The 27127-nt window shown below is 43.4% G+C and overlaps 1 protein-coding gene across 2 annotated transcripts in view; it reads right to left on the reverse strand.

The window, feature by feature from the left end:
• Positions 1-1199: 1199 nt before the first annotated feature.
• LOC119461155 (structural maintenance of chromosomes protein 4-like) overlaps positions 1200-27127 on the reverse strand; it is a 48254-nt gene continuing 22326 nt past the window's right edge. For both annotated transcript variants that reach the window (XM_037722371.2, XM_049671818.1), the window contains exons 17-26: positions 25289-25524; positions 23448-23574; positions 17839-17890; positions 17298-17435; positions 14576-14720; positions 12011-12184; positions 10783-10962; positions 8035-8267; positions 7366-7549; positions 1200-5590 (exon numbers count right to left, since the gene is read on the reverse strand). In XM_037722371.2, coding sequence (XP_037578299.1) covers positions 5369-5590; positions 7366-7549; positions 8035-8267; positions 10783-10962; positions 12011-12184; positions 14576-14720; positions 17298-17435; positions 17839-17890; positions 23448-23574; positions 25289-25524 — 1691 coding nt within the window. In that variant the 3' untranslated portion in view covers positions 1200-5368. The remainder of the gene's footprint in view (positions 5591-7365; positions 7550-8034; positions 8268-10782; positions 10963-12010; positions 12185-14575; positions 14721-17297; positions 17436-17838; positions 17891-23447; positions 23575-25288; positions 25525-27127) is intronic.

Here is a 27127-nt window from a genome sequence, read left to right on the forward strand (position 1 = left end):
GCAGTAATAAAGCCTTATTCGTATTCATACATTGGAAAATAGTAAACTCTCCTCCTTAGCTGCAATTTCTTGCAGCTAAGCAGTGGCCGAGTAGGATACATGCTTCAAGCTCTTCAAGTCACTTTTCAAAGTTGATTTCCCACTGTAAGGATGTCAGTCAGCGTCTAGCACGATGGTTAGTAGTGTCCGGCTTCAGCCAAAGATACCAGTCACATCAAATCGAAATGGCTTTAATTTACTTTCCAGCAGGCATTTCTAGAGCCCAGAGCTTGAAAATGTAGACATGATGGCTGTGATGTGAACCAACTTGGAAAAAAAAAGGATGGTGGCATGGCTTGGTTGCTTGATCTGGCTGACTAGTTCCACAATGCAATGGTAATTTAAACACACAATGTACTGTCGTTGGTGGCTGTGGACGCACCACAATGCATCGCGTAGCGACACTCTAGAAACAAAATATCTAGGATCATTTCCAGATAGTGTCCATAACATAGCTCTGATGCGAAGTTAGTTCATTTGAATGTTCAAAAGTCACCCCCAAACAAAGTTTTCAAGGAATCCAAGGGGCACATTTACTTTCAAGGAGATTTAGGGGCCCTTTGATCTCTTTACCCAAATTCAAGGGTTTTGAAAGATTTCAAGGTGGTATATGAACCCTGACACCCAGGGTTCGTACTCTCAAGAAACTAGGAAAATGTACACATAACACTTGTAAATGCAGTGTTTTTCTACACGCACCAAACTTTGCGCACATGTTAGAAATGTGTCTTCTCTTTCTACCAAATATGAAGTCGGTCAGACTAAGTTCTCCAAGGACATCAGGATACCTACCATGCACCTCGTATTACGCAGAAAAGACGCAAAAAAAAAGAGTGTTCAGTAATTATTTGCACAGCTAATAATTAAGGCAGACAATGTAACCGTTCCCAACACATTGCCCATATTATGCCCTCTATTTCTACCGAATGTGAACTCTGATGTAAACAGCTACCAGGACACTCAAACGTTTTGCATAACGGCTGTACAATGCTTTTGAGTACTAGCCTAAAATTTTTTTGCAAGGCGCGCAATTAACTGGCACCCTTGAAACTTCTCCAGGAAATCAACTATAAAATCTCACCCCTGCAGCGCATTCAGTTCCTTCCAAGACACTGAGCAAGCTTCGTACACAGTTCTTAAAGCACGTTTTAAATGCGGCGTAACGTCTGAATGAGTACTTTATTGCAAAAATTGCCAATTAACCTACACAGTTAAAACTTATATTGCACATCACCCACAACATGCCCCCTATTTCAAGCAAATATATAAATGAAGTGCCCCATTTATTTCACTGAGAAGTCCATGGAAGTCAACTACATATATATGCCTCGTATTACGCATGAATCTAGGCAGAAAACAACAATTCAGGACCATTTTCAAGGTTCATTATTAACCTACACAATTGAAACCTTCAGTGCACATTTCCCATAAAAGGGCCCCCATTCCCTCTAAAAATAAAATGTTTGGCTTTACCAGGACAACGAGAAAAACCTCGTAAGCGTTTCATATAACGCCTTAAAACATGCAGAAAAAGAGTTAATAATTTTGCCTCTAATCAACACCCACAAGTCATAATTTGTTCTCTCATTACCTTTAACATGACAAATCAGTTCTGCGGAAGCCTGCCAGGTGGAGGAAAGCACAAGCAAGGAAAAAAACTGTGATCCACTCGAAGTGTAACATGAAACTACAAAGGAAATCCATACGGGTTTCTTGGAAAGAAAGCCTTGCAGTTGAAGAAAAATTCGTCCTGGTCCAGGATTTTTGTCTTGCACCCTTAACGTGCCTCTCGTTCCCTCTAAATATAAACTCTGAATTAGCTAGTTCTCTCAGGACCACAAAACACAGATATAACATGTGTTTTCGAGCGCTTCTATACAGACACACTAACAGCTTTGCTGTAAAATACAGCTCAGTGCAATGCTTCAGCAGCAAACTGAACTGAGATAAACAGCCTTTTAACACAGTGCAGTCATTGTGAATTTCACTCCAATTCGTTTGTTACTTGGATGCACCCACCATCCTCACTCGTTACCCGCAATGGCTGAGACTACAATTAAATTGTCCACCAAGTCACCAACTCTTGTTACCAAATGAAACTACTGTTAATAGGTGGTTACGTTTGCCCACAAATCATTCTTTATATACTGAAAGAGAAAAATTGTCATCCATCCTAATGTAGCTACAAAGAAAACCCATACGGGTTTCTCAGAGTGAGTGAGTACGAACTTTATTGAGGTCCTGAGGAGAAAGAATTAAAGCGGGGCCGGAGGCCCCGCCAATCAATCTGATGGCTCCACCCAGGTCGGGGCCGGTAGACAGAGTCCTTCGGCAACGGCCCGGGCCCTCTGGACAGCCAGAACGCTTTGCAGTTGAGGAAAAATTTGTGCTGGTCCAGGATTCGAACCCGGGACCAACGCCTTTCCGGGGCGGTCGCTCTACCATCTGAGCTAATCAGGAGGCTAGCAGATTGCAGCACGAGGGCGAATTAATCGACAACTCAAAGAACACGGACACAGAATAAGGCAAGCCAGTTCTGCGGAATCTCGCAAGGTGGAGGGAGTATCATGAAAGGGAAAAATTGTCATGCTACATTCGGGTGGATGACAATTTTTTCCTTACATGATACTCCTTCCACCTTGCGGGATTCCGCAGAACTGATTTGCCACATTCTTTATATACGTGCAAACATAGCTAAGCCTCAACAGCACTGGCACTTGGAAGCAGTGGCCATTTCATAATTTTTATGGCACACATATCACGCCTGATAGCACCCTCCTGTTGAACCCTGACCTTTAAGAGAATGTAAATATATTCGAGATGAAATGTATGAATACATCACTGTACTTTCACAGCTCAAAAGAATGGCGCGGCAGTGATACGGCACCGCTAGTTCCAGCGACCACCGCTCAGGACAGGTTTTCCAGCGGATGTGTGAAACTGGGCTAGTTCTAGTAACATTAGCTGAAGTGTCGATTTGGACAACACCTATTCAAGAAAGAGAATTTGGAGAACTCATTTCAGTGATTCATTTTTGGAGAATCATTTTGGTGACTCAATTCGGAGAATTCATGCAATTCATTTCAATTCATTCATCAGTGAACATAGGATAAAAGAAAATTAAAAATAACAGGGTAACAGTTTTCTTCCCCGAGGCTTCCACATGGGGTCTAATCGGCAGGTTTTGCAGCTGAAACCCCTGCCGCCAGTTCTAATGCGATTGCATTATACAGGACACTTGCAAAACCTATTAATGTAGACAAAATAAAGCTGGCCGATTCCCATCATGCTGTAGCAATATAGTCGCTCAGGTGTAGAATAAAGACCTGGAACTGTTTTGTTTATACATTATATGCATAGGAAGGAATAAAACATGATAGCCATGACATCGAGTCTAAGCAGCACCCGCAGCAGAAGCTGGAAATGGAGCAACCTTGTGCATGATCAAGGTCCCGGAACTGTGTAGAGACAGGCACATGGTCGTCATGCCGCTGCTCTAAGCATTTTTTTTTTTTTTTGTTAAGGTTGCAAATAAGTGGCGAAAACGGAGCACATTTAGGAAGTTGTACGCCATGCCTATGTAACAGCTCCTCTCCAGCTGGACAATGTGCAGTTTGTAAATACAGTTTCCCTTCAATCGCAAGCAGCATGCACGTTCCCCCCCCCCTCCCCCCCCTGACGTACTACGAGGCCAACAATGCCATGTTTTCTTTTTTGAACAATGCAGATCTAAAAGCTTCATTGCTGAGCAATGTGAGTGCAAACAAAGCAATGGTAGGCTCAAAAATATCCTTAAATGTTTATAGAAAAATCAAAGTTCTTAGAAGTTCACCAGGATGTCACCAAAGTTAAACCCGATCTCGTATTATGCCTCAGTCATTTAGCACTTTTTCAATCTGGTACTGAAACTTATCTTTGCAAGCATGCATCAGAGCTATCACCACAGCCATATTAGACAGAGGTTTTCGCAGGCTAACCTTCATAAAGTGCACATAAGAGCTGACAGCTGCGGGAGTTGGTATGGGTTCATTCTGAAAAATGGTTCCACAGAAACAACATGCGACACAAAAAGCCACGGTAAAATGACATGTGTGTGTGTGTTGTGCTATTGTCTTTTTGCATTCGTGTTTCTTCTATGGTGCAATTTTCTAGAATGAAAGTGCACATAAGCACAGTCTTCTACGACATGCAACCTTACAGCAGCGTGCTGTGCAACTAGGCATCCAAAAGTGACAAATCATGAAGGGCATCTCGAGTCACCCATTTCAAAAGCGGTAAATGGAAGTCCTACAGTGGCACCTACTATCCCAACAAGCTGCTCTTGTACTTATCATACCTTTAGGGCCACAGCCATTACAGGGCACAGCCATAAGTGAATGACTCAAGACTTTTGTGTTGTCACAGGCCCAGCATTACTTGTAACACGTATCTGCCTCACAATTTTGGAGAAGCACAATTTACCCAGATGCTAATGCCCTCCCTGAAAGAGAACTAGATGATGTACTATGAATCGCACCATGGCTTTTGATGCTGTCATACGATGCAACCCCTTCGCAGGTAAAATGAAAAAAAAGTAGCAAATGAAATCCGATTAAAATGTATAAGTGGCTGCGAGTTGTTGTTTGGCGTGTTCTGGTAGTACAACGTGTCAGGAAGCAATACACAAACATTTGGCGTTCACCAGCTGCTTTCCAACTTAATATAGTGCCATAATTTAAGTACAACAGTTTTGAATGGCCTCTGACGTATTGGCGCGCTGCAGTCTGCACAACGCATGATGCAACCCGATCTCATAAGCCACCATTTTTACATATGTGGTCACCACACATATGGGTGATCAGAGAAGTGGGATACCTTGTTCAGAAGCTGAAATTTAGCGCAAAAGCAGTTTTTTTCTGCTGCATAAAAAGTTCAGCATTTATATTGTTATTGGCACAAGTGAACCCATATACACCCAACAGTATTTGCATAACAAGGAAATAATATGTGCAACCAGACACTGCAAGTAGCCAAGAAATCATTGGCGTTGTCCGAGTGATGTCGTGCATGGACACCGCCTATGCATTGTCGATTGCACATGCAACTGTATTATCCAAAAAAAGCGTTTCCTTTATTAAATCGCATTTGTACACGTTTTGCTTGTGCTTGCACAATTAAAAATGCCTTAAGTGGATATAACAATGACCGATGATAGAACAAAAAGTAAAATACTCCAATGACAAAGTGCTCATAGGTGATTGTAGACAATTCGATGAGCATAAAGGTGATTAAAATACAAGTTAAACAAAATTTACATATACAATTATATGAATCACTTCATGCAGTAACGTCAGTCAACACAATTTTCTGGCTGTGGCTCTTCAGGTTGTTGTTGTTCTTCAGGTGGTTGCTGCTCTTCAGGTTCCGCTTCAACCTCTACAAGGCGCCGTGGGTTGACGGTGCACGAGTTGGTGCAGTTGTGCACCTTGTAAATGCCAATCAGGCGATCGGACAGTTCAAACATGTTGTTCCTCAATGATATGATGATGAACTGCGCATTTCTCGTTCGCTCCTGAAAATGAAAGCAGACAAAACACGGTGAAACGTCTGAGGCAAGCCATGCAGCATTTCACAACACGAGATTACTTACGGTATACGCAATTCAACTGGTTCCTACCATGCTCCGATTTGGTTTGTAGCATCGCAAAGGCTTCTCGACATTCGAACCAGAGAAAGCTTGCTCGAGCCATATGTTCAGCTGGTTCCAGAGTGATTGAAGGAGCCACATGACCTAAATTCTGTCGGATCTCAGTCACAATCGCAGCTCAAAGCTGAGAACACCTCACAGTGCTCCAAACTGAAGCGCGGCTCTCTAATGAACCAGGTGAACGCGTCCCTAGCGCTCAATTTTGAAGAGCCGAAAGTAAAGCACACTCAAAGAGGTTTTAAGATAAGGTTGCTGGAGTGGCAGTCCCCGCAGCTTCTTACCAGCAGAGGTAAAGCTCACCTCTACATCACCTCTATAAAAGAGCTGCGGCAGCTGTAGTCCATTCACAGTTGAAGTGTTCTTGCTCCTTGGGTTTTGCAAATGATGGGATATATAATTAAAAAATAAAAGGTTCTTGTTTCTGGCTAAAATATTACCTTTGGCGAATTACTGATATCACCTCCCATAAGATTTCCTGTGATTCAAGCTTTAACCTAAGACTAGCCTAATCCACAATACAAAATCTTGAACCTGCGCGATGTAGGATGAAAGCACTTCCTATATTCTCCACAATACATTAACACTTCTTCGTGCCTACGGTAAGATGGCAGTGGACTGGCTTCACCTTTGGCACATTATCTCCGCTCCAGTAATTTTATTTGAAAACCTTTGACCTCACCACGATAGCGCTCAAGAGACCAGTCAAATATATCATTACTTAAACTTGGCTTGTTATTCATTACTAATAAAATATCTGCCTATAGTACATGTATATGTGAGTCAAACAGTCTTTATTTTTTCAATTTGCCTCCTTGTATAGAAGGTACATATGCGAGCAGAAGTCTGAAGACCACAGAAGCCACGAAAAATTTTTTCATTCGAAGTCTTAAGCATGCAGACCGAAATCAAGTGTACAGAGTATGTGTGCTTGTTCGACCAATGTAATACATTGAGACAATTACATGTTGCACTGCTGTGCTAGAAGAAATTAATTTTTTTTTTTTGCCAATACCATGGTCTAGACTTTTGCTCCTAACTGTACTTTTCAACGGGTGCTTCAGCTTCAGTAGTTTGGAATGCAAAGACCATCGTAGCGAGTTTTCAAGATCAACACTTTTGCCAATTATCTCGAGGTAGTTGGCAGATCTACTGGTCCAGTAAACTTGAAGCTGAACTTCAAGCGCCGTTTAGAAAGTGTGCTTTGTTGCACGACACAAGAGGTTCTCAAGTGTAGTCTGATGTTAAAGCAGTCAAAAAGGTGTCTTAAAGTATGACAGTGTACACGTGTGGCATGAATTTACTGCAACTATGACATGCAATGGCGACGATAGCCAAAGGAGACGCACATTTTTTTATTCTGGAAGTAGATTGTATTAGTGAGACCACGCAGGAAGCCCTTGTGCTTGCAGCTAAGTTCTACGTGTCATTTATTTATTTACTGTTAATTGATTATATTAGACTAATCCTTATCACACCTACACTTTTCGCAAATACAGAGCTACACAATGACAAAGGCACAAGTCTGCAACGTTTCACTATAATTATGCCCTCAATGTGGCCAACCCAGCCTACATACCACAAGACAGAGTAAAATAAGAATTCTAGTTAGATGAGCATGCAAGAGGCGGTGCGAGACATACCTTGATATAGTACCCGACGATCGACACGTTCCTGATGTCCAGCGCAGCGTCAATTTCGTCCATCACATAGAAGGGCGTTGGCTTGTAGTAATGCAGAGCAAATACAAGTGCCAGAGAGCTCAGTGTTTTCTCACCTCCCGACAAGTTGGATATGTTCTTCCAAGACTTCTTTGGGGGCCGCACACTGTTGGAAATGATTTTGTTAAAGTAGTGTAGTCAAAACTAATCCTTTATTTGTTAACTGCAACTGCAGTTGAAACTGATTTAGTTGCATAGGAATATTACACCCTTTCTGGTCCAATGACTCCTGTAGGTCATTGACACTCTGACATATCTCGCACTGAGCAAAGCAAAAGTGAAAACTGTGTAGACTTGTTGCCCTGGATCACTGGAAACTACCTAGTTCTAACCGGAATTTCACAAATGTCCATCACTTCCATGCTAGCTGAACGATCACAGTGCCAGAGTTCCTCTTGTAATTTTAGTAAGAAATTATACGGCCCAAACCACTTCAAATCTCATCATACGCACTGCACCAGCTATTGCCATGACTGCTTTGCAAACTGTGTGAAATTGCAATGTTTCAAAATGCAGTCACACAAAACTATAGGCAGAAAGAGAAGTATTTTTGTGAAAACCACTCAGAGAAACAACACAACAGACGCCCACCTGAAGACTATGCCTTCGGTGAATGGGTCAAGCGAGTCGACCAGCTCGAGCTCTGCGTCGCCTCCCAGGGTGAGCATTTGGTATGTCTCCTTCAGCTTGCTGCTGATGATGCCGAATCCCCTCATGAACTCATTCAGACGCTCCTTGCGCAGGTTGTCGTGATGACGTCGCTGCTCAGCCCGCTTCTCCGTCACCGCTTCCAGCTCAGTGACCCTCTGTTTGTAGGCCTCTTCCTGTACAAATTTGAGCAGTAGGTGCACCATGTAGCTTTGCCTCTGAGCCAATGAAAACTCGCAACAGCATTACCTGCCAGACTGTGAACTGTAAAGTTAGTGAAAATCCCGCAGACATAACAAGCTAGGCGGTCACACGCATTAAAACATTTGCACAGAACTCATCTACGACGACTATCCGAGTATGCGAATAGCCGAAAAGCATAATGGATGAGGCGTGCGCTGCAGCCGGGCTACTCTCTCGCATTTCCTTCTGGACAATGCATTGTTTTTTAGACCACAGTGACTTAGCTGTTTTCAGTTTCTCAAGCTTCGGGCATCTGAGTAAGCTCAAAGCAAGCACGATGTGTACTCGCCGCACTTTGTACACATCGCAGATCGCTCTAAAGATGAGGCCTGCACACTTTGTCCACATCACAGATCGCTTTCACGATATGGGTGCCCATGCGGCATATGCAGCAGCCGCCGGTAGTGACAGGCTAAGTTCCAGTTTGACCTTGGCTGAGCTTGAAGGTCAGATTTACGGAACCAGGCATTTTTTGGGTTTGTACATGGCGTAGTAGAGCTATCGCTCTAATAACTCCTATGTAGCAAAATAAATTTGTTGCACGTGTTTGTTAACCCTTTGAAGGTCGTATTATTTTGAAAAAAACTTTCCCAGATGGTCAAATTACTTTATTGCGGATATTGAATGTACAAAATGCATAAAGCCGGGAATAAATAGTGAAAAAAAAATTAGAAACAGTATTTTGATGTCGGCATCACTCAGAACTCCAAATGTTCAATAATATTTCAGAGTGTGGTATTCCTTGAAACACGGTTCTACGCGCAGCGCCTTATCGCAGTCTGCACACCAAAAACGCCGACAGTAAAAATAGAATTCAACTTCCGCCGCCCCTGCAAGAGAATGCCGACAGAGAGAAAACTCACGTTTGGCGCGCCTCCGTTGCAATCACGCGGCGCAACCGAAACCGCGTTGCCGCAGAGAGCGAGAATACCTCGTCAGCGGCGCTGATAAACAAGCTAAGAGCAGCGCCAATAAAGAAAGAAATCAACTTCCGCCGCCCCTTCAAGGGAGTGCCGACAAAGAGAAAAATCACGTTTCGGGTGTCTCCGTTGCAATCATGCGGCGAAACCGAAACCGCGAAAGGTGTGTTGCCGCAGTCTGCGCGACGCACGCGCTGAAACTAGAAATCAGTTCTGTTTATCTCCGCAAGAAGGCAGCACAAATGTCAAACACTTCTTGTAAGTCCTAAAAGGTGGCAGCACCTCCCGGTGAGCATGCATCGTCATTATGGCGCGAAATTTCAAACAGAGGATCGAAACCGTACCCGTACGGCAAAGACCTTGCGGGACAGAAAACCACCGCCGTACAGATACGGGAAAAACCTTCAAAGGGTTAATTTATTCTGTTCTTCACAAAATTTACTGTAATATTTGTATTTATTATATTTGTCTTGCAGTTCCTTGATAGCACCATGTGTTAACGGACCCCTGCCACAAGCCTTGAAAAGGTTCTGATGTCCTGCCAGTGTAAAAATATAATGTTGTATTATGTAAGAAACAATAAATATTGATTGATTGATACATGCATCTGATGCCGTTCATGACTGGATGTCTGTTCAACTGAGGAGCTTGTAAATGACAAATAACTGCTTTAAGTTATCTGGTGCACGGTTGCATTGCATTTGTGGAACAGGCAACAGTACTTCACCAGATGCACATAGAGCGTGGTGTTCACTGAATAAGTTTATTTATTTATTTAGAATACATCACAGGGCTTCCAAAGAAGCATTGAGTGAGGGGGGCTATCAGTTTAGTGTAAAAACTACAGCACTGCAAATTATTTCGAAGGGTTACAAACATGGTGAGATTGGAAAATTATTTGCCTTGCCCTAAATAGAGGCAAGAGATTTATAAGCTTCCTCAAAGCAAGGCAGTCTCATGGAACGATTGCAATAGATAATTCAGAAGTTATCTGCTCCGTGTGCTCACTCGGGAACTGGTGCCTCTGCACAACAACCACCGTTTTCTTGCAGGATAATTTGAAAACAGACTTCGCTTGTAACAGTACCCGAGGTTCCGATAAATACTGTTATTCTTATATTAAAAACAAACAATTATTCAAAATTTCGAATAGTGAACTGTCAAACTGAATGCAAATCAGATAGCCTGAACCATTTGAATCGCATTAGAAATTTCCAATATCCACACACCTCCACCATAAAGATATTGAACAGGTAGCAAGTACACTATGAAAAACTTTCATGGCTCAGCTTCAAAGTTACGAAAATTCAGTGCAAACACAAGAGGCAAAGAAGGACAAAGAAAAAAAGAAAAAGGACACAAGGCACTGTCTCAGCGGTCGTGTTTTGCATTTCCTTCTTGTCCTTGTGTTTGCGCCAAATTTTCGTAACCATTAATCCAACATTCTGACTAGCCAAATTAGCAGTCTTGATTCAGCTTCAAAGGTTCCACCTACAATAAAATACAAGAGTATTTGAAATAGGCTTGCCTTTCGACGATACTCCTGTATCGCAGCCATGTTTGGCTTCATGGCAGACAGATTCTCCTTGAGCATGGTGGACTTCATCGTTAGCGCTTCCTCATTCAGGTCTTCCAAATCCTTGTCTTCCAGCTCAGGTAATGTAACTTCTGGCTCACCATCAATTGAATGGCACTTAAGCTTCCTCAACTGTGAACAGAAAGAACACAGGCACACTCATTAGGCTCTAAGTGTAATGAAACCACGCCAACCAGCAGTAAAACAGTGCTTAAGCTTTCACTACCAGCACCAGTGGAGCACAGGACCCAATAGCTGAACAGTGAACATACTTTTTTTCCTGTAGCACAGATCATGAATTAACACGAGACAGTGAGAGATTCGTGCAGCGTGAAATGCACAGAGCATTATGTTTCAAAGTAACAGCCATAGAGGAAGGAAAAAAAAAACTATGTATTGCGAGAAGTGTGGCAGAAGTCATGATATCATTTTGGCTTCACTGTCTTCATTTATGGGGCAAATAGCAATGGTTGCAAGGATGCTAACTGGTCTTTCTGATGTGACCTCAGTGGCGTGGTGCAAATCCCGGAGGAGGCACACTTGGCTATGAGATGAGAAAGGGTTTGTGCTGCTACACAAGTTGGATGTGTCAGTCTGGGGAGGCCTCTCCTCAGTTTTCTTTTTCTTTTTCCATGTGCAAAGTCAACAGCGATACAAAAAAATTCATGCAGATCCCACAGACTGTGGGATAAATAACTGTGGTGCAACATGACAAGTGATGCATGCAGAGCGGTCTTTCCTCCTGCCTTGCGCAACGGATTTTGGCAACGAACGTTTCTTGCAACCATCCTCAGCCATGCTGGCGGACCTTAGAGATGCTTACAGACAAATGCAGCACTGTGCCACCACAATCCATGGCAGCTAAACCTTGAGATGCCACAAGAAAAACTTTGCTAAACATGGCCTCCAAACTACAGCCCATTTTAACCCACTAAAACCTTAGCATTGTAGTTCAGCAAATATGGCTGCAAATGACTGATGGCACGGCTGCGTGGGCTTATTTTTCAGGTGTAAAGCTGTTCTCTTCATAGTCAGCTAGCAGAATGGTGCCTAGCAGCGAAATAACCCCCCCACTGAACTCATTAGGTGAGACAGATAACAATGTGCCAAACCCCTGGGGGGTGGACAACGAAAGTTTTGTTTTAAAACAAAATTAGGTCTAAAAAGATTAGCAGCTGACCTCTCTTGTCCAGCGTGTCACTTTGGCTTGGCGGTCTTGAAGGGCAGCCTCGCTCTGCTCCAGCTGGTTCTTCAGCTCGATCTGCTTTGAACTCAGTGCATTCTCGGCAGATTTCCCGCTGTCAATCCTCGCCTGCACCTCAGCAAGTGTTTGCTTCAGGGCCTTCAGTTCCTCCTGCACGAAGCAAAAAGGGCGAGTAAATTACGCTGTTGGCTATTATAGCAAGTGAGACTAGTTGGCGGCATATAATGGTAAAGTGTACAACTATAAATGGCACTAGGGGATGATGCACACACACATACAGTAGAACCGCATTGATACGGTCATCGCTGTTGCATTTTCCCAGCTGCTATGTCACGTTTTCGCAGTCCCGAACCAAAGCTCATTGACCATGCATTATGTTTCCATTTGATTCGTCGCCATTGGTGCCGTCTTATGTTGCATTTGAATGCAGCAGTCACGTAAATTTAACAGTGCTGAGGCAAATTCGCTTTCGCGCATTGCTACGAAGACAATAAAAGTATACTCGCAGTTAAGCCTGTCACGCCCCACCTATGGTCCTGCCCCACAATGCCGGAGTACGAGATCGTCAGCTCCAATAAGCGAGTCTCAGACTAGTTTTTTATTCCTGTTTCCTAAAGTCAGCTTCGCCGCAATCCAGAGGTGTTACATGGTGAAGAATACGCAAAATAATTAAGAGATGATAGGGGCCACTGTCACGAAACATAGTATGTGCAGTACTAACACAGTATACACATGCTGTCTCCGGCTACATTATGGGTGCTGAGACGCCTAATAACTGTACTGGCAGCCATTCAGAGCTCTTTCTAATGTTACTGTTGCGATTTAACGCCTTCCTCACTGCCACGCTTTCCTGTGGTCCCTTGAAATATGTAACAACGGGGTTCTGCTATAATTAGCAGGAAGCACCAAGTCACATCTGGCAAAAAGACGTGTAGGAGACACAGACAAAACAAAGTGTGAACTTGAGTTGGTAACAATACGCTGACTTCACCATATTCAGAGTGTGTGAGCAGTGGCCCTGACGGTGCCATGATGAGAGTAGTCCTTGCTGCTTTTTTTGCTGTACTTGGTTCAAGCTAACATACAGACAAAGCCAAGAACAACAACACTGTCGATTTTTTCAGTGAATCTTGGGGTTTGGTTGCAGAGTGCTCTGGAACACTCTGTACACAACAGCTCTGTAACACTGTTTTGATTCTGAGGTAGAAGGTAACGCAGCATTTCGCCACCATAGTTCTCTCTTCCCCGAGGAACGTTCTACTTCTGGCACAACCAAGGCACAAACAAGTATTGCATGCTTTCGTTCTTAAAGAAAAACCGGCAGTGGCCTTCAAGAAGTCCACCTGATATCGCTTCGGTAATTAACATAACTTTATAAAAATCGGGAAGCGAAAGCAGTTGCAATTCTTCGAAGAGTACTAGTTTCATGCGGCTGTTATGTGGTATGTTCACAATGAGTCGAATGGCTTTTTTTCTGTATTACATGAAGTCTATTTATATTGAAGTCTATTTATATATTGGCGAGAGGGTCCTGCGTTTAATATTGTTACTAATGTTTATCACTGTTCTCGCTACACGAGGCAGGGATAATTAGCCACAATAAGAACACCACATCGGGTGTTGACGCAATCCACGATATGCCGTGCCGACACTGCACTGGCCAGTTATGACCTCCGAAATGAGGCAGCGTGCGCGATGGGATTTCGGAGGACACCACCAGTTCAATTTGTCACTACTGGTGAAGGCACTGCTCTACTCTGGCAGCCGCTCTGTTATGCAGTGTGCGATTGCAGACGTGCATTCGCAAGCAAACGCATGCAATTCAACGATTTGACTATCTGCGTCTGCAGCAGTTTCCATTTATTGCCTTAGTATTATTTTGTGGCGGCAGTGAAATTTCGTTATATTGAGGTTCAAAATACATGGTGTTCTATTGACCAGAAGTTATAAGAAGCTAAATACTAGGTTATATTGAGAATTTCATTATATTGAAAATCATTATATTGAAATTGAGCTATCATTTCAGAAATTAAATAATTTATAACTCGCTTGGAAGTTAGCTATGTAACTAAATTATATATAGTACTATAGTGTAAAAATATTGTCAAATAGTAATGATGTTGAGTGATCAGAGAATGGCAGTGGTACAAGCATGAATGCTCTATAGACTGATTTGAGCTAAAGTTACAGCATGTCAAACTTTTTACTGCTATGAACCCATAATAACAACCCCCCCCCAGGACAGATTATTACTATTTGAAAATATCTGTGATAACATTTGCCTATATTATACGTCTACTGCAATCTCCATTTGTCTACCTTCTTGAAAAAAAAAAAATATATATATATATATATTATTGCAATAGCGAGGAAAACATTTTACAGTATGTTGATGGTGATTATGGCAAAGGCTAAGTCTATCAAGGATGTTATAGGGATACAATCAAGCAGGAATAAACGCTCTACACCAATCTGGACTAAAGGAACATAAAGATATACTTCGACCAATTTTCGGCCACTGAGAGCAGGGTCAGCCCTTACCGCAGCCTTATCGCCGACAGCGAGCATCTCCTTTCCCACTTTTTCCAGTTCACTGTACTCGAGCCTGGCCGCTTCGAGTCGTTTCTTGGCATCCTCAAGCTCTGTCTCCAACGATGCCGCCTTGCTCTCAGCTTTGCTTAGATTCCTGGCACAAAAAGAATGACACGGTCACAACACACTCACTTACATCGGCTTGTGGATGTAGAGCTCCACACTCGCTTGCGGTGAGTGAGGAGCTCCTTGTAGCATGAAAATTCGCACGCCGGTCTTTACTGCCGCACGTACACAGTTGCTGAACTCCCCTTAACAGCAATGCCGTAAAATAAGAAGCGCAGAGAAAGAGGGCTTGTAGCATCCCACATATTTGGTCTGCAAACTCAGAACAATGTAAGCCTTGAAGAAACACTAAAAGCTGACTATCTGATTACACTTCCGGAACTACAGTAAAACATCGTTAATTCGACCTCCTTTTGGTTAATTCTGCCCCGCACATTGGTTAATTCTGACAACTCTCAGAGCTTTGCGAGCACTGAGCGCTGCAAATGTGCGACGCAAAAGAGCAAGAACAGAGCTAATAGACAGTTTTAGTTTAACGTTAGCGTAATAACGGGGTTAAGGGAAATAGCGTTACCGTTACGCAAACGAACTTTGCAGAAAGAGAGTTTTAGTATAGCTTGATAGCGTAGTTTACGTGCGGGTCGCTATTCCATTACGCTTTGAATTTGGCATACATAGGGCACCTAAGTCTACGTGTGTGCGCGTCCGGAGAGTGCGAGAGGCAGCACAATGGAAGCCAGGAGCACGTTGTATTTTTACTTGCCATGTCCGCCGATCTGCAGCGAAACAGACAAGCAGTACAAGCTGTCTACCATAGCCTCCAAAATCTTCCCATCTCTAAGCATATGATGTCGTCACGCCTATCTCCCGACTTTACCGACAGGTAGCGCTCGCATCTTGGATAAAATTTCTTTCGTTAGGCTTAGGTGCGTTCAAAACGAGAAGCGATCTCGAAAATTCCTCAAGATTAGCAATAACACTCTCTCGGCGAAGCGGCATGAGACTAAGCAAAAGCCGTTTACGCAGTCATTTGCTACGAACGAAGTGAATTCTACAAAAGCAACCCCAAATTCAGTTCGAAGCGGGCGACCGGGACCGCCGCCATGTTTTACGTAAACTACATAAATCACGCTAACACGGTAACGTTAACTGTGAGAAATAGCGTGCGCACGGTAAACGGTATGGGTCGTTTAGCGTTCTGCGCATGCGCAGTTCGATCCCGCTATTCCGGTATCCATGCTAAACTAAAACTGTCTAATGTCCAACTGAAATAAAGTGACGGAATCCGCATCGCCATAGTCATCAGCGGATATCGTATGTGAATGACAGCAATGCTAGAACGCTTTGTGCCCATTTGTGCCTTTAAAGCCTTTATTGTTGCATTTACCGCTGCGCATAACACCGTGTTGGCCACGTGTCTTCACAACTGCGCAGGCGCCATCCATGATCGCGTCAATAGCCACTACGGTTTCGTCAACAGCGGTTGTGGCAAGCAGTAGTTTCATTTTTATTCGGTGCACGCATCAGCAGCGTGTCTTCAGAACTAAAAGAACGCCATCCATGATCGTGTCGACAACAGCCAGTTTCCTCTGCAGTGGTTGCAGCAAACGGTAGTTTCGTTTTGACTCGGTCACAGATGTCACCATCCATGAGTGCGTCAATTAGCAGTAGTTTCGTTCTGACTCGGTCACCCATGTCACCATCCATGAGTGCGTCAATTAGCCGCCGCGGTATCGTCCGCAATAGAAGCAAAAGGTAGCTTTGCTTTGACTCGGTGCAAAGCTGTCGAGGATGAAGAGCACCGGCTACGTCGTGATGGAGGCGCGATCTGTTGGCGACCAGCTCACTGGCGAAAAAATAATCAGTATGAGTGGGCCGCGTGACTCAGGTGAAGGTGCCGCCGTGGCCGCGCAGTGAAGGAAGTCGCGATGCCATCGCTGCTGCGAAAGCCAATCAGTCACGAGATGACGAGAATTGCAGCTTCAGCACGGCTTTTGAGCAAAATAGAAACAGGATTTCATCATTCATTCAGTCAATAAAAGTGTGTTGACGTAGTAAACACTTGTTTATTGTTGTCTGGATACCCTCGATGACATTCGGTTTATTCGGACATTTTTTTGGGGTCCCATGAAATCCGAATCAATGCGGTTTTACTGTACTAAATAGGAGTTTCAAGCCAGAGGAAGCGGGAACAATTTACAAATCACGTGTTTAAAAGCAACACCCCTTGATGTGATCCGTGGATAACGATTCCTCCGTTTCTGACACCTGTATGTTAAAATGAATAGGAAACGGTTAAACGCAACTAAACAAACACTCATGAGAAACGCCAAGTCAACTTATACAGGTAAAGCATCCTATCAAAACTGAATACGCCTTTTCTTAGAAGATTAATATTGTTTATCAGCAGAGGTAATTTGCTTTGCTGGCCTGTTGAATGCATCATTGGTGCATTTTTTTTTTCTTCCCAGGTAGCGTGTACGCTTTTGCTGAAAATTTGATATAATGAAGTTATTTTCATGTTGGGTACAACCTTATTACAGTGACGTTCGACCGTATTCCAGATGTGCCCTCTACCACTCTGTACTAACTTATTTCTCTTTCTTGTTTTTTTAATTAAGGAGCGTGTTGGAAGCAGCAGAGTGATAATGAAGCAGCTTCATACCGCTCTGAAGTCTTGATGCTGGACTGCGCCCTTGTGATCTCCATCGAGGCGGCATCCAGTTGCTTTGTGACGCTTTCCACTTTTTGCTGGACTGAGCCCATGCACTTTCCGGTGATTTCCATGATTTTAGCGTGAAGTCTATGGGCAAAACAATTCATTAGGAGCAAGAAAGGTCAACACTTGCAACGCCAAAACAGACATTACAGCAGGCTATAATACAACAGTTTTTTTTTCTTTTTCGCTTACTACACTACCAAAAAAAAAAAAAAAAACAAGATGGACAGGTTTTAATGTGAGCATTATAGTACTAACAAAGTTCATGCTAGAGATGCAGCCTTTCGTTAAAAGAAATTGCACGACCATAGCCGACTTCAGGGCACTTAGTTGGGTGTCCTGTTGTGTCCGCAGTGCTTGAAATTGAGAGCAGGACGAAAACTCATCTTCAATTTCCAGAGCTTTCAAATGCAGTTACACAGGCATAAAACGACACAGCTACAACTAACGAACACATGCATAATTGCACTAATTTGGCAACACTTACTCCACAACTTTGTTTTCCACTTTGTTCCACGATGCCATTGCTTGGTCATACTCTGGAAAGAACAATAATAATAGTGTAGTACTATGCAATGCATAAAATGACACAGCAATAGCTGCCAATTTGCTTATGAAACTATTTTGATTGATTGATTGATTTCATTGGCACAAGGACCATAACAAATTTTCAATTGCACGCGAACTATGAATTAAATGTGGCAGTAAAAGGGACTAAAAGAATGTTTTACGAGCATGTTCAACTTCCACTGTTTGTTGCAGTAAATAAAGCTAATCCTGGCATACACTTCATGACACCCATTGGAGCAAGGAAAACCTGTTTCTAAAGCACTTTTCCAATTACAGAGGTGATAAAAAAACATTGCAACCACATTTGATGGATAACCGTCTAGCCTTAGTAGGAGAACATTGAACTAAAACCGCATTGTTGACCAAGTGAAAATAAACTTTCAAAATGTCAGGTTCCACACAAAACCCATGTTTCTGTGGGTCTACTGAGTGTTACGTAAATAGGGGCGCTAGGCATACACAGCAGTCTCTGCTAAACCACTGGCTTATACACGCTGACATTTTGCTTGGACAAGTAACATCTTGTAATGAGTTTACCGTATTTACCCGCATATTGAATGCACTCTCGTAATGAATGCACCCCCCACTTTTCAAATCAAGAAGTGTGTTTTTTCTTTTCCTTGCATAATGAATGCACCCTGGACTTGCTGCCATGAAGTAGGAGAGACAATTTGGTGTCCGATATGGTGTACGGCAGGTAAGATTGTATCGGATGCCGAATCGTACAGTGTGTCCCCTAATTTTATTACGATAGCAATCATATGGACACTCCAGGCGCATTTTTGCTGTCGGCGCCGCCGATTGTGGCTCAATCTCACGCGTTCAAGGGAGAAAAGCGGGGAGGAAACTCGCCGTATTTCATCGCATGCATGGCGCCGGGGGGAGGGGAGGGAGGGAGGGAGGGGGGGGTGCGGTGCAGCGCGCCCTATCTTGAAAGCGATCGGCGTTGGGGGCTGAGTCTAGGTACGACGGTGGCTTATACCTTCGTGTGTGCTCCGTTCTCGCCGCTCAGTTTGCATTGAAGCAATACACGGCACGAAGGTCACTTCGCTCACTGTTTCTGCCGCGTTTGCTCACGCCAGCGTTTTGAAAGCGACTGTCTGCGGTCATCGAGTGTTATGTTTTCATGTCTGCCTGTGCGTGCTGATACTACGCTTGTTAATTTACATAGTTAGCGAATGTTTGCAAGTTTATATGGCTTATAAAACTACTATACTCACTTCGTATAGCTGTCTACGCCTTTACTATCGCTATCGATGGTTTGCCTTTCGGGCGAAACTGAAACTTCTTTAGAGGTGGCTGCAGAAAAAAAAAATTGCGCAAAATTTTGCCCCACACAATAAATGCACCAAACTTTGCGCATATTTCTCGGGAAAAAAAAAATGTGCGTTCGTTATGCGAGTAAATACGGTAGTTTAATGCCATGTTTTGGAGGCATTACTGATAAGGTTTGCCCACAATAAATCCAAAGTGGCATAGCCTGTAGCGATGCCACTTAAAGGTTTTCGATTACACTACAACGACACGGTGGCAATACCGTTCTGTCGCCAGTGGAATCGACATATTATGAGTGGTGTTCTAGCAGACACCTACTTTGGATTTATTGGAGATGAAACTGGGGGTAAATAATGCTCATAATACACTAAACCAAACTGTCTGCAAAATGCTAATCCTGCGCAAAATTTAAGCAATTATAAGCGAGTGGTTTAGCTGTAAGAATTATGTACACCCGTGATCAAAAGTGCGCAGAGCACAGGTGTCTCGGCAAAAAAAAAAAAAAAAAAAAGATTTGTTGCTTATTACAGTGCAATCCCGATAACTAAAAATCTCTTAATTGGAATTGACGGATAATTCGAACTGCTCTGTTAGTCCCGGCAAAGTCCTGCGTATTTGAATAAAGAAAAACTCCTGCAATTTCGAAACCCAAAAACTGCGCAATGGTTATTTCGAACAAAATTTCTCACTCCCATGGACCACTTTTCGAACAAACTCGATCCAAAGGCAAAGCTTCAATGCCCATGCCCTAGAAATCCAAGATGGAACTGGAGCAAGCAGAGAAGCGTGCGCCCTCCTATCCCATCCGGCTTAAAAGGATCAGAAATGAGCACCCAGCACGAGCTTGATTACGTCACCAGGCGCTCACCTCTAAACGCGCACTTGATCACACTAACGCGCTTGATCACGTCATCTTTAACATTTGGCATGCAGGACGACCAAATCAAACAACTATCCCTCTCGGCTCATCCTTGCACGTTTTCCCTCACACACTCGCAGAAAACCACAAGCGAGGGGTGATCTTATCTCACTTGGACTTTACACGGAACCTAGGCTTCTTCCGGCACATTTTGCGCGCTGATAGAGAAAAGATAAGACTTTTTCAATGCGGGCTCAGTGATGGTTATGGTTTCGTGTGCAGTACTGCAACATTGATTCGGACGCTATATTTATTTACTTATTTACAGATACTGCCACACAGGGCTATAGCCACACAGGGCTATATACACAGGGCTATAGCAGGAGTGGAATACAAACATTAACAAAACAAATATTTTGTACATTGAAAATTAACACAAAAAGGGACGATAAAATAAAATAACACCAAGAGACATATAAGCAGATAACAGCATTAACCGCGGAAGATCACATAGAGACAAAGAAAAGTATATTACTTAAAAACAAGGATGTGTTTTGTGAAGAAATAAATTGATAAAGATGAAACGGCTTCTTCCAACAGGGAGTTCCCATTCTTTGATAGCGCTTGGCAAAAAGCTATACTTAAAACAATCGGTATGAATAACAGGAGAACGAATAAACATTGAATGACGGTGTCTAGTGGTTTCAGCGAAAAGAATTTAAAAAAAGTCTGCATACCTAATATGAACATGATGATGAATTATTAGGTAAAGATATTTAAATCTTTCATATTTAGTTCTAGCCTGTAATGTAGGTAGTTCTGCCAGTACACAAAGTTGAGAAAGGCAGTCCGTCCACCGATACTTATTGTATGTGAATCTGACTGCCAGACGCCGTATTTCTTCAGTTTTTGATATATTTATAGCAGTGAAGGGATCCCAGACAACCTTTACATTTATATTTTATATGCTAGACGTTTTGTTTCCCGAGTTGCGAATGGTAAATTACGCCTCAGACACCAGAGCGACTTGTCGGCCTTGGCATACTCTATATCTATATGGGGGTTCCAGCGAAGACCACTTGTGAAAATCATGCCAAGGTACTCATGCTGCTCATCTCTGTGAAATTCACGATTATTAATAAAATAAGAGTAGTTTAAATAATTTACCTTTCTAGAGACTGTCATAACTAAATTTGTTAACGGGTTTAGCACCATTTGCTATTCCTCCCACCGTTTCTTTATCTTCCGTAAATTTGCGTGTAATTTATCCCAGTCATCTTCTGTTTCTATTTTATTGTACATAATGCAATCACCTGCAAAGAGCCTGATGGAAACGTCTATTTCAATCGGGAGGTCATTGATAAATAAGAGGAATAAAAGGGGGCCCAAAACACTGCCTTGGGGCACTCCCGACTTAACAGATGAAATCTGAGACCTCGAATAACTAATTTCGACATATTGCTCGTGAGAAAGAACATAGGATGAGAACCATTTTGTAATAGTAGCATTTTTGAACATAACATCAATTTTTCTTAACAGTTCACGGTGAGACACTTTATCAAATGCCTTCACGAAGTCCATGAAGATCATATCTGTCTGTCCCCGAGAGTTAATAGATTCTGAAAGATAATGGACTAATTCGATGAGCTGAGATGAGCCTTGACGAAAGCCATGTTGGTGGTTAGATAATAAGTTATATTAATTTATATAATTTAAGAGATGTTTCGAGATATGTTCAAGCAGCTTTGAACAGGTACTGGTAATTGATACAGGATGATAATTTGCCAGATTGTCAGCACAGCCGCTTTTGAGGATCGGAATCACTTTAGCTTGCTTCCACACCTTTGGTAAAAAACCACTATGAAGTGAAGACCGAAAAATTAATTAGAGATTTAGAATTCCATTCGGCGTATCGGTAAAGAAATTCTCCTTAGTTAAACTCTCCTTAGTCACCTTAGTTAAAGGAGCTTTCTTTAGTTCGAACTCTGTTTCATTCAAATAAATTTCCAGTTCCCCTTCGAGTTTGAATTAACGAGATCCTACTGTACACACAAATGAGAATTGATAGGTGCATTGTGACATTTGTGCGAAGTTTGCACAACAGTTAATTTTAGGCTGCCTGACTAAGCGTCAAAGAAATTCACCTGTGTTTCCCGGAACCTGTGGTCCATACACTTTTGATTGTGGGAGTACACCCAGCACTGGTATTTTATGTGACGCTCAGTATATTGTTTTGACTGGGCCACTGACATATGTAGTTTTCTAGTCGAGTCCTGTTAATTCGGCCTCGGATAACTTGACCTTTCACTTACTTCGAACACACTGGCAATTCCTAGTGAGAAACCATACATTGCTATGGAAAGAACACTCCTTTAGTTCGCACGCAAAAGCAAGCCACTTTGGTTCATTCAACCCCCTCTGGAACCCTTTCATGCACGCAAGGGTTACTAAAAGCTCCAATACAGGAGGAATTCGGCAGAGCGCGTGACCTCCTGAGGTGACGACAGTGATAGCAGCAGCCTGTCTTGTAGTGATACTAATGATGATCTGCATTGTGAACCGAGTGGTGTCTCTTTTGAGGATTTTGCAAGTGCCGATGACAGTGTCCAGATCTGTGGGCCACTGGCCGATGACATGTATAGTGTGGGGAGCACACGCTGCCACCTTCTCCCGCGGGCGCTCGCCCGTCGCTTGCGAACGGAGCGCATGCGGCGGTAGCCGGGCGGACATCTCGTGCGCGCACAACGCGCGCCGCGGGAGCCGGGCAGACACGGGAGAAATGCACTTTGCCCTTACCCGGTTCTCGCTCGCCTCTCGCGACGCGCGCGCCCACGCGGGAAGAGGGAAAGTATCCGGCGGGCGAGGAGGACACTCCCCTCGGGGAAAGGTAAAAAGATATAAAAGAGCGCGACCGAGAGACCCCCGGGCTCTGACGTCGTTTGACCTACCTGCCGATACGGATTTACCCGCTGAAACCCATGAGTGACCTCGTTTGCGTGACTACTACACGCAACGAGGCAAGCCTATTTTATTACTTATTATACAGAGCGGACTTCCCTCTGCAAGAGTGTTTTATTGCCAACAGCAATAAACGTTGTTGACTCGCTTGTTGCATTATTCGCCCGAACCCTACGTAGCTGCGATTACACGCGCTACGGGTTGGGGAAGACCCCCACAATAGTTATTGCAATACTGTATGAAAGTGGTCTGTCGATGACAACAGTTTATTTCAACCAAAAAAAATTTTAATCTGTCAATTTCGCAGCCATTTGTTAATTCTACCTTTCGGATAACTTGGCCAAAGCTTACCGTCCCATACGGGTGGAATTAACGAGAGTCAAACGTATTAATAATAAACACATTACATCAAGCTAGACAGAAGGCAGGCATACCTTTCTTGTAGGCAGCCACAGCCTTTTCCTGTTGTGCAAGCTTCTTCTTGTCCGGAGCAGACTTGGTAACTTTCTCCTTCTGTTCGGCCAACTGACTGGTAAGCGAGGTTTGCTGCTGCTTCAAGCCCTGTAAGTAATAAAAAGTATCTCGGAATGTCACGGTGGTAGCAACACAAATTTGAAGAAGCCCTGAAGAGGTTTTGACATTTTGATGGAACAAGCACAGCATGTAGAGTACATTTGTTTAGATGTAGTTGCATGTAAAGCTGTAGGCATGTGCCACCTGTCACCCTTATAGCCTTTGCCACCTGCCAGCCCCAAGTAACATGTGCGCCACCATCATTTTATGAAAACTACGTCATGGATAAAAGAAGGCACTGAATGACACAGGCACTAACTTAACTGTCAACTCAATTATTGAAGAAAACAAAGAGAACAATAAAAAATATGCAAGCAAGAACAGAACATTCATCAGTGAAAGCTAACCACTGGAGAATATTCCCATGTGTGTGTTCCCCCGCCACCCCACCTCTATAAAAAATGATAAAACACAGTCATAACCTTAACAATATAACAACATTATTAAGTGGCCTTAGGACCACTTAATATCATGATAGAACTGTTTTTTTTTTAGGAGGGGGGGGGGGGAAGCACACACGTGGATACTCTCCAGCAATTAGTCTTCACCATTGTGTGCGCGCGCAGCACCTCATGTTTTTTTGTTGTCCTTTTGTTTTTTCAATAATATCAGTTAATAAAGTTCATACCATTCAGTTCCATTCTTTCCTGCGTTCGTGTCTTAATTTTCTGAGCCGTTTTTCCACCGCTAATTTTATGCACATTCATTTTTGTCTGTGTCACACAACTTGTTCTTGTGTTAAGTCCTAAACTTTGTACTGTTTCACCATTACTTAATTTGTTATTAATTTATGCAATTATTTCTGTCTTCGAGTAATTCAGTTCTTTATTGTGTCTTAGTTTTCTCAAACAATAGGCCACAGCCACATTCCTTGACGTGGGCAGGTAGATGGGCGCTACCACACGATGCCTTCAAAAATGTTGCCAGTGCATCCATACCGCCGCGGCACCCAAGGAATCTTTTAATAAAACGCAGAGTCACAAGCAAGCATCTATCCCGTCCACCTCACCTATCTTCTTTTCGTGCAATGTTTTCCGCTCAGTGTAACGTTCACAATGCATTACCAACTAAACTAGCCCAACAGTCAAACATCCGAAGCCTCAGCTTTTAGCCAACATTTAGACAAACTTGTCTCTGCAAGGGCCTCTGATGAAGACAAGTTCCTTTGTCGAAAAGTTGGCCCCAGGCGGAGGCTGTTGATCCACTGTTGGTCATTCAATTCTGCATGTTGTCTTGTTCAAGTTTGTCGCAAGCCTAAGTCATGTTTCGACTACCATATTTACTCAAATCTAATGTGCACCTTTTTTTTTTTTTCGAGAATATGAGTCCGAAAATCACCTGTGTATTGCAATTGAATACGAAACCACATTCACAATGTTGACAACAACCCGTTGTCAGAGTCATCAGAGGCAGCGCGATCACCATCACAACATGGCGATAGACGTTTTCGTGAAGGTAGCCATGGGTTCATTTTGTGCTCGACTACGACCTGGAGCAGCATTCTCGGGCAAACCCTTTCGGAGATACTATCACCTTCGCAAAATTTATTATTCTTTTATAAACTGGGCTCACATTACCTTCAGGTACAGTTACATTTTCTACTTTAAACTCGAGAACATTGGATCCACTTTAAATTCGGGTATGCGTTAGAAACGGGCAAATAAGGTAGTACATCCCGGGAAAACATGAACGTGTTGGGCACCTTAACTTCCACCTGGAACTTCTGCAAGGCATGCTTGGAAGCTGTGACGTCCTTGCGAAGAGAGTTTATCTTGTCCTCCAGCACGGAGCGGCGTTCGTGAAGGTCCCGGGCCTTGTTCTCGAGGGCCGTCAGCTGAGACGTGAGCTGCTCCATCTGCTCGGCGCTCATGTTGTCGTCGAGCACCGCCTGACCCATCTTGCCGCGTAGGACGCGTCCACCTCCTCCACTCATGGTGCCTGTTGTGAAGAGACGTGGTTGCATGGGATTCAAGCCACTTAATGCACACCTGCCAACCTGTGACTGTTAATCTTCGTAAAAATCCTGCAGTCACAACAAAGAGGGGGGTCACGGCAAGATAGATAAAGAACTTTATTGAGGTCGTGAAGGAATCCGCCCCCGTTTTATAGGGGGAGGATCGCGGGCCGCTCCCACGTAGGGACGGGGAGGTCTAGCCTCACCACAATTTAAAAATATTTGCCTTGAGCACACACATTTTGCGGGATACCATACACACTTTCATAAAAAAATTTAGACACCGCAGCCAAACTTAGAACAGCCGAGACCGAAAAGCGAAAAGTTTTTTTTTGATCACAGTGGATTTTTTCGAGGCTGCTATTGCCTATTTAGCCTGCTTCAGGAACAAGTGCACCTCTGATGCCTCTTCTGCTGATTTCCAAGGACGTGGTCAGATACTGACGAGCCACACTTTTTTTTTGCGAACAGAAACTCGATGCAACATTAATAAAATTGTAGAGCAAACCCAAGTTCAGGAACTTTATGGAAAATTCAGGAGAGTTGGCAGGTATGCTTCACGTATCAGTGTAAAGCCACAGAGTTCAGTTACCTCTTCCCCCACTTTGTGAGTGCTAGCTCCTGTCATTTTTTTAACACTTTCTTTTTTAACTTTTAATCCTCCTTTGAGCACACATTTCGCTTTTTACAGCAGAATTTTTTGCCCTTAATGAATGTTGTGGTAGATTTGTCCGTCACATCAAGGTATGTTTAGAATACTAAGTACTTTTTCTTTACAAATAAAAATTTAACTAGGCTCAAGCAGACAGCATCAAAATTGATGGCATCACGCGGCAAGCTGTTGCAGAAAGTTCAAAGTACAGTAAAACCTCGATAATTCGAACTCGGTTAATTCGAAATTTCGGTTAATTCGAAGAATTTGAGCGGTCCCGTCATTCTCAATGCAAATTCTACCGGATAATTTGAATGGCCCGCGCGGCTCTATTCGGATAATTCGAAGTTTCTGGCTAGTTGCAACGTGCGGCGGTTAGGTTAGGGCGCTCCGTACAGTCGCCAACCGATTTTCCGAGCTCGTGGGGACTGAAAAATAGTCCGGAAAACTCGTTCGGCCGAAAAAAAAAGTCATTAGTGCGGCTTTAAAAAAAATCTTTAATAATGCCCTGCCTCATACTACGCTTGGAGAGGATCGACTTGCTTGGATTTGCGCAGCAATGACGTCGTCTCTGTGTACAGTCGACACGAACGCCACCGCGTTGGCGATCTCCGCCAACGGAGTTCGCCATGGAGAACCAAGAAACGAGCTTCGCACCGCTTTGCTCTCTCGAAGGTACAGGAGGTAGCGCCGATCACTGAGACATGGGTCTCCGAGACACCTGCTCAGTGTACACGCCACGTTCAAAATAGCAACCGAAACTTGAGAAAAAAAAAAACTCACTGAATTAATACGCGTGGTGTCAGCACGCACAAGCGAGCGCGGCCGCCGCAGCCCACAGCGAGCGAAGGTTCGTGCGGTCTATCGCTGCGAGCGGCGAGAGCACAGCCCATACGAAAGGTCAGAGCCGTCTGGAGATCGCTTTCAAGATACGC

This window comes from Dermacentor silvarum, chromosome 8 (genome assembly GCF_013339745.2).
Source record: "Dermacentor silvarum isolate Dsil-2018 chromosome 8, BIME_Dsil_1.4, whole genome shotgun sequence".
In the NCBI taxonomy this organism is placed as follows: Eukaryota; Metazoa; Arthropoda; class Arachnida; order Ixodida; family Ixodidae; genus Dermacentor; species Dermacentor silvarum.